This window comes from Diospyros lotus, chromosome 12, assembly GCF_014633365.1.
Source record: "Diospyros lotus cultivar Yz01 chromosome 12, ASM1463336v1, whole genome shotgun sequence".
NCBI lineage: Eukaryota > Viridiplantae > Streptophyta > Magnoliopsida > Ericales > Ebenaceae > Diospyros > Diospyros lotus.
Window position 1 is genome coordinate 19,744,298 of NC_068349.1, and position 12,107 is coordinate 19,756,404.

Sequence of the window (12,107 nt, forward strand, 5' to 3'; positions counted from 1 at the left end):
ATTGGATTGTGTTAATCTAATAATGTCACCTCTCCAAACTTGTTAATAGATTTTGTCTTACTTGTCTCACAAACTCTTTTTCTGTATTGACTATTTTTAAACGTTGTTGTTATCACAATTAAAACTTTAAGTCTCATCAAAAAAGTATGAAGATAGTGATAGTAATGTATGACTACGAAAAAAAAGAATTAAAGAAGTAAGGGAGGAGATAAAAGGGATTAGGGATTTGAGAAATTTGATTTTTATTTTAGTTTTATAATTATTATTAAAAAGGATGATGTATAAAAATTTAATCTAATATGTATAAGTAGGCTTGAACCAACGGAAGGTTTTGTTTTTTGAATATAATTTCTCACTTTACCACGCTTTATAAATTATTTCTTAAAATTCCACCTTGAGTTGTGTTAAAGGACATATATACAGAGATAGAGGAGGCTGGGTTCTGGTTCCTCTCTCTCTCTCTCTCTCTCTCTCTACGGAAGCGACGATGGATCTTCAAACTCTTAAAATGGATCATCATCATCGAAGATCCAACTCCAAGTCCAAGTCCAAGTCCATCTCTAACTACATTCCAAAAAAGCCTCACAAGGTATACCATTCCATTTTCTCTCTTTCTTTCCCTGTCCATTTATACAACGTTGCCGCGAGAAACGCTTCGAATTCAAGGGGATTTGAACCTCCGATCTCGCATTTACTGTTTCAGTTCACCAAGAAGCGCTTGGAGTCTGCACATCAATCGGTTGCAGGCGATGACTCCCTCCATTTGCCCATCGACTTGGAAGAGTTCTCGTTGCTTCCTGACATTCCTGAGGCTCACCCATTCCGTGGATCTGCAGAGGTAAATGCTGATCTCGCTTCGCATCCGGTTATTACCTACTACTCGAGTTATCGATTCGTGTTCTCTGATCACGATTTCAAACTTGTTTTTGCGTCTTCATTCTGCAATAACTGTTCCTTGTTCGATTCGCATGCAGCTTCATTCTGCAATAACTGTTCCTTGTTCGATTCGCATGCAGTTCAGAGGACATTGTTTTCTTGGTCAATTGCTTGTGAGAGTGAATTTCTCTTTGTTTCTGTTTCAGAGCTTCGTTACATCACTGAGTCCCGAACTTCTACCTTCATCGGAAACGATTTCTCCGGCTTATCTGAGTCCATTACACTCCGCTATCACTGCAAGCAAGGACGAAGCAGACGATGTCTCGCTCGGCCTTTGCGCATCGGCCGAATCGAAGAACAGTAACGACATTATTGCTCTGGAGGCAGAGATAGTGGTGAATCATCTCAGGCAAGCGCTAAGTCAAGTTGCAAAAGCAACTGACGTCGATCTCCCGTCCAAAATGCTGTTAAATGCATTGATCGAGATGGTGGTTGAGCAGTTCGATGCTTTGCCGGAAGAGAGAGACAGGTTTGCTGAAGTTACTACGAAGAAAATTCGAGTGGTGTTCCTGACTCTCCTTGCTTGGTTACTTGCTATGTTTGCGGTGTTCCTCTTCGGTTCTAGGGGACGCAGCTCCGTTACTGGACCACCACCGACATGAAATCTGGCATTATCAGTTGCAGGCTCCTAAGACGGTTAGATTTCTTCACTTGATCAGGTCGCTTTTAGTGCCTCTGTCCCCTGCCTAATCTCTGGATTTATTAGATACCACTAAATGTACAAGAATATTTTGCTCTGGAAGTTACTTCTTTACATAACAAATTTTCCAAATACTATTTTCTGTTTCTTTCCCACATGGAAGAGGGTATGAACTCAACAGTCTCTTGTCACGACTATTCTTGTTTTCCAAACCCTAACGAACCTTACTCATACTTAATACCTGTTAACACAGTCCTGAATATCATCATGATCAGTCTCTCTCATATGGCGTGGGAACATTGATCTTAGAACATTCTGTTATTTGTTCTTATGAAAAGTTCTAGATTGGTCAGTTTCCCACACAAGTCTAAAGAGCTCTGCCTGGCTTTGCCAAAAATTTTGGAAGTTTATCAGAGGTTTCTTCTATTCTGTATCTTCTGAAATTTGACAGGTTTAAGATTTTCATTCCTTGTCCCAATCTGTATTTCAGTAATATTGCCTAATTAGTTATTGAAATAAATACTATGTTGCTTTTCCCTCTGAATTCTAAACCGAAAAAGGAAATTCATATTAAAAGTATTCCACATATTTTGCTTCTTTTCTTCTGTCTAGGGATGTCAATTACAACCGAAATTGTGGGGATCGAATCGAAACTGAATCGGTCAATATGGTTAAAAATTGTTTGACTGGGTAACAGTTTGATTTAGAAAAAATTAAATACTGTTTCAATGAATATGATTTGCTTATGGTTTTCACTAAATCTAAACCAAAACTCAAACCGAAACCGAACCGAATGTGTGTAAAATTGAACCAAACCGAACTAAATATACATATATATAATATATTTATTTATTTAATATATTATATATACACATAAAATATATATTAACTAATATATTTTTTACAAGTATTTTAACTAATACATTACAAATATATAAAATATTTAACATTCATAAAGTAATTAACAAAAAAAATAAAACTTAATCTTAAACTATTTTATTTTTATCAATCAAATAATTATATTTAAGAAGTTTGAAGTTAATTTGTAACTTTATACAAGAACAATGTAACTTTATTAGAGTTTGTTTTTGTTTATTGTTGAGTTATCAAAAATTTTTATGAATGCTATTTGTAAGAGTTTATTTTTATTTCTTGATATAGATCAAATTAAAAAAAATTATGGTTAAAATCAAAATCAAATCGAAGATTTGGTTATGGTTTTTAATTTTTAAAATTAATGAGTAATAGTTTGGTTTTGATTTTAGTAGTTTAAGTTTGATTTGATTATACTTTTGACAAAAATCAAATCCAAACTAAATCATTATCAACCCTAATTCTTTCTAGGTTCCATCATATTCGCGTATTGTTGGCTTGTCTGGATACAATGCCTACAACTTATGATTTTTAAGCCCCAAGTGAATGAGCACATTTGCCTCTGGCCGATATGTATAGCTTGAGCGTTGTGTATATTATTATATTATATGATAGTTTCTTATTAAGACATGGATGAAAAGACTTGAATTTGTCCAAAATGAGGTTTGTTAGGGGAAAACACTATTTTGTCCAAAGGGGTTATCGATGGGCTTATCGAGTGTGGTTGAAAAGACCCAAATGTCCTTTCCAGTCTTCGTCTCTCTCCTTTCTCCCTTCTCCTATGACCGCGCACAGAGCCCTCGCCTCCCTTCTCCCATGGCCGCGCGATCGTCGACCGTCACGCCTCGCCTCGTTGCCAGCATTGTCACCTCGTCGACCGTTGCTGCATCTAGCTATAGTCGGCGAGGCAAGGCGCGACGGTCGATGGTCGCTCGGCCATGGGAGAAGGGAGAGAGGAGGGAGGCGAGGGCTTTGCGCACGGCCATGGGAGAAAGGAGAGAGGCGAAATTGTACAATGGTATCCTTGCAAATTTACATTGGGGGCAAGGATATTTTGGTTTTTTGACCCTATTATATAGGTCTCTCTATGAGACTTTCTGCCATGTAGTAGAACTCTTTATTTAGTGCTCAATGTTATTGATACTGAATTTTTGTGTCAAAATTAAGTAGCATGATATCTACTCAAGAAATAGGATTAACCCTTGTGCCTAAGGATGGTGATCGAGAGAGTATGGGTAGAGGATAGGGGTGAGCAGAAATTCGGGTAAACCGAATTAACCGAACCGAATCGACAAGTTTGGTCGATTTGGTTCGATTTTTTTAAAAAAATAATTCGGTTCGGTTATATTTTTTCTTAAAAATCGGTTATTCGGTTCGGTTCGATTATTTATACAAAAATAACCGAATAAACCGAGTTGCCCGTGACCGCCCCCCCCGCCTCGCTCCGCCCCGCGCCCAAACCGAAGATATTACCCGCCCATAAGTCCGTGACCCAAGTTAGGTCACCCAGCGACACCCCCCCTCGCGAGATAGACACTCACCTAGATCTGGAGACCAAGACTGATTGATAGAGAGAGAGAGAGAGCCCCCAGCAGATTGCACAAATTGATCGCACAAATCGATCGATTTTGTGTCCGTCGGTGCGTCGCCATCGATGAAGGTCACCTCCGCCTTCGACGCCTTCGCCGTAGGCAGTCAGTGGCGCCCACCTTTCGCTTTGCGGTCCGGCTGTCCCCTTCGTCTCCTTCGTCAGACCCACACCAACGCCGTTTCATCACTGTTCTTCCTTTTCTTCCTTGTGCTTGGACGTTCGATCCACACCACCGACCATCGAGCACTCAGGTTAGTATCGACAGTTAGGTTAGCGTTTGTAAGATTTTTTAATTTTTTTGACTTTCAGTTGGGTTAATTTCTTGATGTTTTCTTCTACGAGTTGTTCGTTTGTATTTCTACAAACGGATTTGTATTCTTTCTTATGTATTTCTTTTGTTCTTCTACTGCTCTACATTGTAAATGGGTTTGCATTTTTCTGTTCTTCTTCACTGTAAATGGATTTGGATTCTCTCTTGTGTGTATTCCTTCGTTTGCACAAACGGGTTGCACAAACGTTGTTCCTCTGTTGCTGTAAATCAATTTGTTTCTATGTCAATTTCTGTATCAATTTCTAATTTGCACAATTGATTTTCGATTTCGGTTATCGATTCGGTTAACTCAATTTAGATTTCGGTTAGTTCGGTTTCGGTTGGTTCGGTTAGCTGAGATTAGTCGGTCGGTTCGATTATCGCATGCGGGTCGGTTCGATTCGGTTAGCATTTTTTGGTCAGTTCGGTTCAGTTATAACTGAATGTACACCCTTAGTAGAGGTTCCTTTCTTTGTTTTCGTATCTATATTTATATTTTTGTCTTTGATTCTATATCCGTACATATATTGTTAAAATATTTTAGTTAACCGCATTCTGATAGTGATAGAGCAATGGATAACTCTATAGGTACTCTTGTAGTTATACCCAATATGTATTATTCTAACAAATTCATATTCATACTTTTAATAACTTCATAACAATTTAATAACAAAAAAATCCTAACATTAGTGCAAGCAAAAACTAAAAAATATTAACTGCAAAATTTTATAATATCTCAAGTGTATCAGTACGAATAAAATATAATATTTGATATGTATAACTAATAATTTAGGTACATAATAAATCTAATGAAAGTAAATTATCGTCACAAAAATTGAGCAGATATATTAATCTTTACTTGTATAATCTAATAATAATATCTGCATCCCAAATATTATTATTGTCTGTTAACATCACTAACTTCAAAAAGAAATTTCTTGGATGCATTGCTAGTTCAGACCAGTTGTGTGACAAAATCTATCTTAGGGATTATTATATTTGTGTTTTAATTTTTAATTTTAAGTTTTGAATTCATTTTTAGTTTTATATTTTAAATGTTTGTTTGACATCGTTGAAAATACATTCTTTTTGTTTGTAGCATTTTCTGTATTTTGAAAATTTTGAACGTGTTTGTGATAATAAAAAAGTCAAAACGATTTTTTATTATTTTAAGTTTTCTTTATAAAATATTTTCTTATTTTAAAATATGTTTTTAAAAATATAAAAATAAATATATTTTTACTATTTTAAAAAATTAAAAAACCTAAAAATAGCAAAGAGAACTGTGACTTAGCATTTGAATTGTACTTTAACATCTGATATGATACTATAATAATAATAATAATAATAGGTTTCAAGTTGCTTTAGTAACAAGGTCAGGTGAGGGCGTAAAAACAAAGTGAACATTTTGTTGCTTCTTCCTTCCTTCCTTCCAAGTGTCCACTGAATAATCCAAGTTCAAATATATAGTATTATTATTATTATTAGAATTAGAAATGAACATCAATCATCATGTATACGTAACCCAAAAGTCATGGCCGACAAGCAGCAAGTGAGGTTTGGATTGGCGCACAAAAGCAAGATACAAATTAGGAGGCTTTCTTAGCACTTGGGGCGAGGGGGGGCATGCATGGCCCCTTCCTCTCGCCCCTGATTCTTATCATTATTTTATTTTTATCTTTCAGCTTCTTCTTCTTCTTCTTCGCTATTTTATTTCTTCTTTAATTTATCTTATTATTATTATTATTATTTAATTTAAATTTCAAATAGTCCGTTAATTGTGGATCATATAATTCGCAAATTTAAGAGAGAAGTTGATGATCTTGCCTTCACTTGGCTTCCATTTTTTTTTTTTTTTGGTTGAAAAGAAAATTCAATTGTTACAAAGCTTCCTTAAGAATTACCTATGTAGTATTATTAGCAACTTGTACTTGTCACGCAACTTACCGCCTTAACCCATCATAGTCAATTCAAGTTTAGACTTGTGTTTAAAAAATTAAACTCTTTAACGTATAGAGCCTAAGTTTAGGGTTGGTGTTGTGAAAATATCTCGCAAAATTCACCAATCCATGAAATTAAATCAAAGAAAAAACTCAAAATAGTGAGTTGAGTTTAAACCAAAATGACAAACCAAAAAACCAAAGCAAAAGAACTCTTTGTCGTGCTCCTATAAATCATCAACAATGGAGAACATGAAAGTGAGGCTTCAAGCCTCATATCAATCGGTCCAAAACCCATTAGGGTAAAGCCAAGAATCGATCCTAAGGAAAATCCAAAACTAGCCTTAGATCGAACGCAAATCTGCCCAAATCAGAAGAAAACAACTCCAACCCGAGAATGAATATCAACAGCCACTCGTTTTCTCCTTCGGCAATCTTTATCACTCTCTATTTTTCTCGCTCGTCTCAAAAAACCACCCACATAAACACAATATATGTAGATAACCATCGAAGAACTAGATAGCATCTCACAAAGATAATGATAAACTCCCTAGGTATCCAGAAGAGATGAGATGAGGGTGAGGGAAAAAATGGGAGAAACAAACTTGGAATTGAATGGCGACGACCAAGTCTCAGCAACTTCAAATAGGCTAGATCAAATAAGATGAGTAATGGGCTAATAGAGACGAATGATGGGCTAATAAGCTAAATAAAGATAAGGAGAATAATGGGCTTTAGATAGGGTAGTTTATAAGCTTAGATCAAAATGGGTTGGCCTTGGTTTTTGTTTTAAGCAACTGGGCCAAGCCTGCTTTCTTCAAAAAATAAGATAAACTTACTTAAGCCATCTTCTTATCGGGTTTCCTATAAGTGGGTTTGGACCTTTCTTCAAATCTATCAATTCCGAGTTGAAAACTATGATAGTTTTTGTGGACCGTCCGGGCCCAATCTGATCTCCCTTCTAGACCCAGCCTTGGTCCAACGCCAGTCTGCCACGACATCATTGCGACTCTCATTGGATGTCCGTGCAGCCGTCTTAGATCTCATCCTCATTAATGACGGATCCCATCCACATTAATGAGGGTCTCGTCGCCACCATGCTACCACTTGGGAACCTCCACCGGCTCCAGATACCCAGTCTCATCTCCTGCAAGCGCACGTCTCATGTGTGCAGGAGGACATCTCCTCCTTTTATATCAACTAGTTCTCTTAAGAGCTAAGGTATGTTCTCATCACTGACCTACCAATACACTACCTCATTTTACTCTCTTACTTACTCGACCGTCGGAGTGCTTGCAGGTGTCAGCCGCTCCCAGACGGACTTGTCGCCGGAGCCCGTGCCCTGCCTTCGATCGTCCTCCTTTGGTCAGGAAGAAACATCTGGTGCCCACCATGGGGCTCGGTAAAGCTTACCTACCCCTTAACTTCGCAAGAGTCTCTCAACCCAACCCCCTCACTTTACCATGGTGCGAGTTAGAAGCGCCCCTGCCTAGAAGCCAAACGACACCAACCACCTTCCACAAAACTTAGCTATCACGGAGGTCCTTCTCTAAATTGTCCAACAACTTCAAAACTAAGTCACTAAGTTAACCAGAAACCAACAGTAAGCTTCAGGACTTTTGTTAGGAGTTCGACATCTTCACCTCAGTCGAACACCCTCAGACCAACAGCCAAGCAGAAGTCGCTAAAAAGGTCATCTTAGTCGGTCTACAAAAAAGTGACTTGATGGCGCCAAGGGTGCATGGCTAAAAGAAAAACCCCATGGTGTTGTGGTCGTACCACACCACAGCTCAAACCTCGACCATGGAAAAAGCCTTTCGACTCACCTGCGGGTCAGAGGCCATAATCCCTATAGAGATTGAAGAACCTAGCCCTAGGCGACAACATTTTTGTGAAGACACCAATGATGAAGAATAGCTAGCTGATCTTGACCTTATCCAAGAAACTAGAGACCAAGCCAAAATCCACGAATAGGCTGTCAAACAAATAGCAACCCCGTCCTTGAGTAACCTCGGCCACTCTCCCTGAAGATAGCCTTGTATCAAATATGCATTGGCAGACCTCGAGCTTCCTCGGTCTAGCCCCGGCCTCGAGTAACCTCGGCCACTCTCCTTGAAGATAGCCTTGTATCAAACAGGCATTGGCAGACCTCGAGCCTCCTCGGTCAAGCCTCGGCCTTGAGTAACCTCGGCACCTCTCCCTGAAGTTAGTCTTGTATCAAACATGCACAACATAAACTAATCTTGGGTCACCTCAGACTCACTCGACCAGCTAAATATAAGGCACCCAAAAAATTTTCATTTTATTACTTGTAACTCATTCAATACAAGTATTAGCAAGACCTTGAGACTGCCTTGGTCTTCCCTTAGTAGTGCTCCGGACCTAGGTCGATACGGTCTGTCATAGGACCTCAAGCCCACCTCGGTCCTCTATTTGTAGTGCTCCAGACCTATGTCGATGTGGTCCATAACAAGACATCGAGCCCGTTAATTAGTGGTTAATTTTGTAAAATTTTGTTATGATTATAACCTCTATTTTGATTTTAAATTGGTTTAATTGAATAGTTATTTATAATATATAATATAATATATAAACATAATACATATATATATCCATATAAGTGCACCCTATGCGTGTATATCATATAATCATGCATAATATATAATATATTAATATCACATATGTTCATGCGTGAAGCAGGGCTTGCTTAGAGGATAAAATCATTAAAATTACAATTGAAACCCAATTTAAAAGACCCAGCAAGGTAGGCCCATATTTAATTGCAAGTTGGAATGAAGAAATGGTCCAGTACATGCCTATTAAATTGAAGGCCCAAGGCCCAGCACATGTTTAAGGCCCAACTTGAGCAAGCCTATAGAAGACATCATTTAGAGAAGGTCCAATCATTTTTTTTAATCCTAATAAAGACCAAAAAAACTCAATTGTAGAAATTTATTTTTTTTATTTTTAAATATTTGTTTTATGAGTGCTTTATTATGTGTGTTTTTTTAGCTAAAGTCCATTTAACTTTAGGTGTGTATTTTAGCTAAAATTCATTTAACTTTAGGTGTGTATTATAGCTAAAATCCATTTAATTTTAAGTGTGTGAGTGCTCATTAGATATAATTATGTCTAATTGAATAATTGAAATTGTGTAGTTTATATTGCATCTTGTGGGCAATAAATAGCTCACTTGGTTACACTTGTAAGTGTGATTATTATTCTTGAATCAAAACTTAGTTATTTTTTTAGAATTCTCTCTTTGAGAATTGTTTTTGTTCTCTCTTATTTTCTCTATTGTTTTCTCTTGTGATCTTTCTTTCTTTCTTCTCTTGAATTCTTATGTCATTTATTGTTACTTTATTATTCACCGCCTAAATAGCTGGTTAATTTTTGCTTTTAAATTTTTGTAATTTTAATTCCTGTCATTTCATTATCCATCGCTTAAATGACTGGTTAATTTTTGCTATTTTAATTCCTGTCATTTAAATTCTGTTATTTAAATTACGCCATTTAAATTCCTGTCAATTAAATTTTAAATGGAGATGAGTAGCTAAATCCAATCTTGGGTTAAGGTAATGACAGTGTCCAACACCAATGATTCCCAAAGAAAGCTGCGCTTTAAATGAGTGACATTAATTTAAATTTCAGTATGAGTGTGTATTAATTATTGAGAAATCACTAGGTTTGGATTGGAGCGTAAGCCTAACTTAGAGCTTTCATGCCATGCATGCAAGTTACTAGAACTGGAAACGCTATCATACCCAAACCCGGAAGATTAATTTAGTTGTTTTGTATATTAATTACAATTAGATTTATGGTAGTTTCTTAAATTAGAATCTCGCATATCATGTATGGGATTGTTTAAACTAGAACTATCATCATCTCTAATTGCATTTAATAACAAATCCTCATATCTGAAATTAAATTAATGTTGCTAATCTTGTCTGCTAAAATTTGGGAATCAACGGGTTGGTGTTGAACTTGTCTTAACTCAAGTACTATCCAATTTCATATTTTCAGATTCAGTATTTATTTCAACTTCTGCCTTACTTTATTTCCTAGTATTTGTTATCTAAAAATCCATAAAAAAAACTTTGTTGCCAATTCATCTAAATGCGTGTGCGTGTGCGTGTGTGTGACATTCTTTTTTCTTTTTCCATAAATAAATCTCTCAGTAGACGACATGGACTCATCCAGAAAATATAAATTTAAATTTAGACTACAACTGCACTCGTACACCGATGAGTATAAACCTCTCACCAAAAATAAATAAAAATATATAAAAAATTTATTGTGATTTTTTTTTATTGTGTTTTAATTGCAATGTGAGAGTGCAGCCACCCTCCTCGATCCCTTATTTGCAGTGCTCCAGACCTAAGTCGACACGATCCGTCACAGGACCTCGAGTCTGCCTCAGTCCCCCGTTTGCAGTGCTCCGGACCTAGGTTGACGCGGTCCGACAAAAGACCTCGAGCACGCCTCAGTCCCCCATTTGCAGTGCTCCGGATCTAGGTTAAGACGGTCCATCACAGGACCTCAAGCCCACCTCGGTCCTCCGTTTTCAGTGCTCCTGACCTAAGTCAACGCGATCCGTCATAAGACCTCGAGCCCGCCTCTGTCCTCCGTTTCCAATGCTCTTGACCTAAGTCGACGCAATTTGTCACATGACCTCGAGCCCGCCTCGGTTCTCCATTTGCAGTGCTACGGACCTAAGTCTATGCGGTCCGTCATAGGACCTCGAGCTCGCCTCGATCCTCCATTTGCAATGTTACGGACCTAAGTCAATGCGGTTTGTCACAGGACCTCGAGCCCACCTCAGTCCTCCATTTGCAGTGCTTAGGACCTAGGTCAACGCAGTCCATCACAGGACCTCGAGCCTGGATGCGGTCCGTCAGAGGACCTCGATCCCGGATGCGATCTGTCATAGGACCTCGAGCCTGCCTCGATCCTCCATTTGTAGTGCTTCGGACAAAGGTCAAGGCGGTCTGTCATAAGACCTTAAGTCATCCTTGGTACTTCATTTGTAGTGCTCTAAACCTAGGTCGAGGCAGTCTATCACAAGACCTCGAGCCCGCCTCGATCCTCAGTTTGCAGTGCTCTAGACCTAGGGCGAGGCGGTCCATCACAGGACCTTGAGCCCACTTCAGTCCTCTGTTTGTAGTGCTCCGGACCTAGGTCGACGCGATCCATCACAGGACCTCGAGCCCGCCTCAGTCCCCTATTCGCAGTGCTCCGAACCTAGGTCGACGTGGTCCATCATAGGACCTCGAGCCCGCCTCGGTCCTCCATTTAGAGTGCTCCAGACCTAGGTCGACACGGTTCGTCACAGCACCTCAAGCCCGCCTGGATCCTCCATTTACAGTGCTTCGGACCTAGTTGACGCGGTCTGTCACAGGACCTCGAGCCTGTCTCGGTCCACCATTTGAAGTGTTTTGGACCTAGTCGACGCGATCCGTCACAAGACCTCAAGCTCGCCTCGGTCCGCCATTTGCTGTGTTCCAGACCTAGGACGACACGGTCCGTCACAGGACCTCGAGCCCACCTCGGTCCTCCGTTTCCAATGCTCCTGACCTATGTTGACACGATCCATCACATGACCTCTAGCCCGCCTCGGTCCTTCATTTGCAGTGCTCCGGACCTAAGTTGACGTAGTCTGTCACGTGACCTCGAGCCTGCCTCGGTCCTCCATTTACAGTGCTCAAAACCTAGGTCGACAAGGTCCGTGACAAGACCTCTAGCCTGCCTCAGTCCTCTATTTGCAATGCTCCGGACCTAGGTCGACGCGGTCCGTGACAAGATCTCGAGCCCGCCTCG

The 12,107-nt window shown here is 39.1% G+C and overlaps 1 protein-coding gene across 1 annotated transcript; it reads left to right on the forward strand.

Moving 5' to 3' along the window:
- Nucleotides 1–473: 473 nt before the first annotated feature.
- On the forward strand, nt 474–1,753 carry LOC127787343 (uncharacterized). Its single transcript, XM_052315336.1, has 3 exons — nt 474–589; nt 704–838; nt 1,083–1,753. The coding sequence occupies exons 1-3, from the start codon at nt 488–490 to the stop codon at nt 1,536–1,538; spliced, it is 693 nt and encodes a 230-aa protein (XP_052171296.1). The 5' UTR covers nt 474–487; the 3' UTR covers nt 1,539–1,753.
- The last annotated feature ends 10,354 nt before the right edge of the window (nt 1,754–12,107 follow it).

Bases quoted from the DNA above. Each gene is read 5' to 3' on its own strand.
- LOC127787343 (XM_052315336.1), top strand. From the start codon at position 488: ATGGATCTTCAAACTCTTAAAATGGATCATCATCATCGAAGATCCAAC. The intron at 590-703 runs GTATACCATTCC...TTACTGTTTCAG, and splicing joins TTCCAAAAAAGCCTCACAAG to TTCACCAAGAAGCGCTTGGA. The intron at 839-1,082 runs GTAAATGCTGAT...TTTCTGTTTCAG, and splicing joins CATTCCGTGGATCTGCAGAG to AGCTTCGTTACATCACTGAG.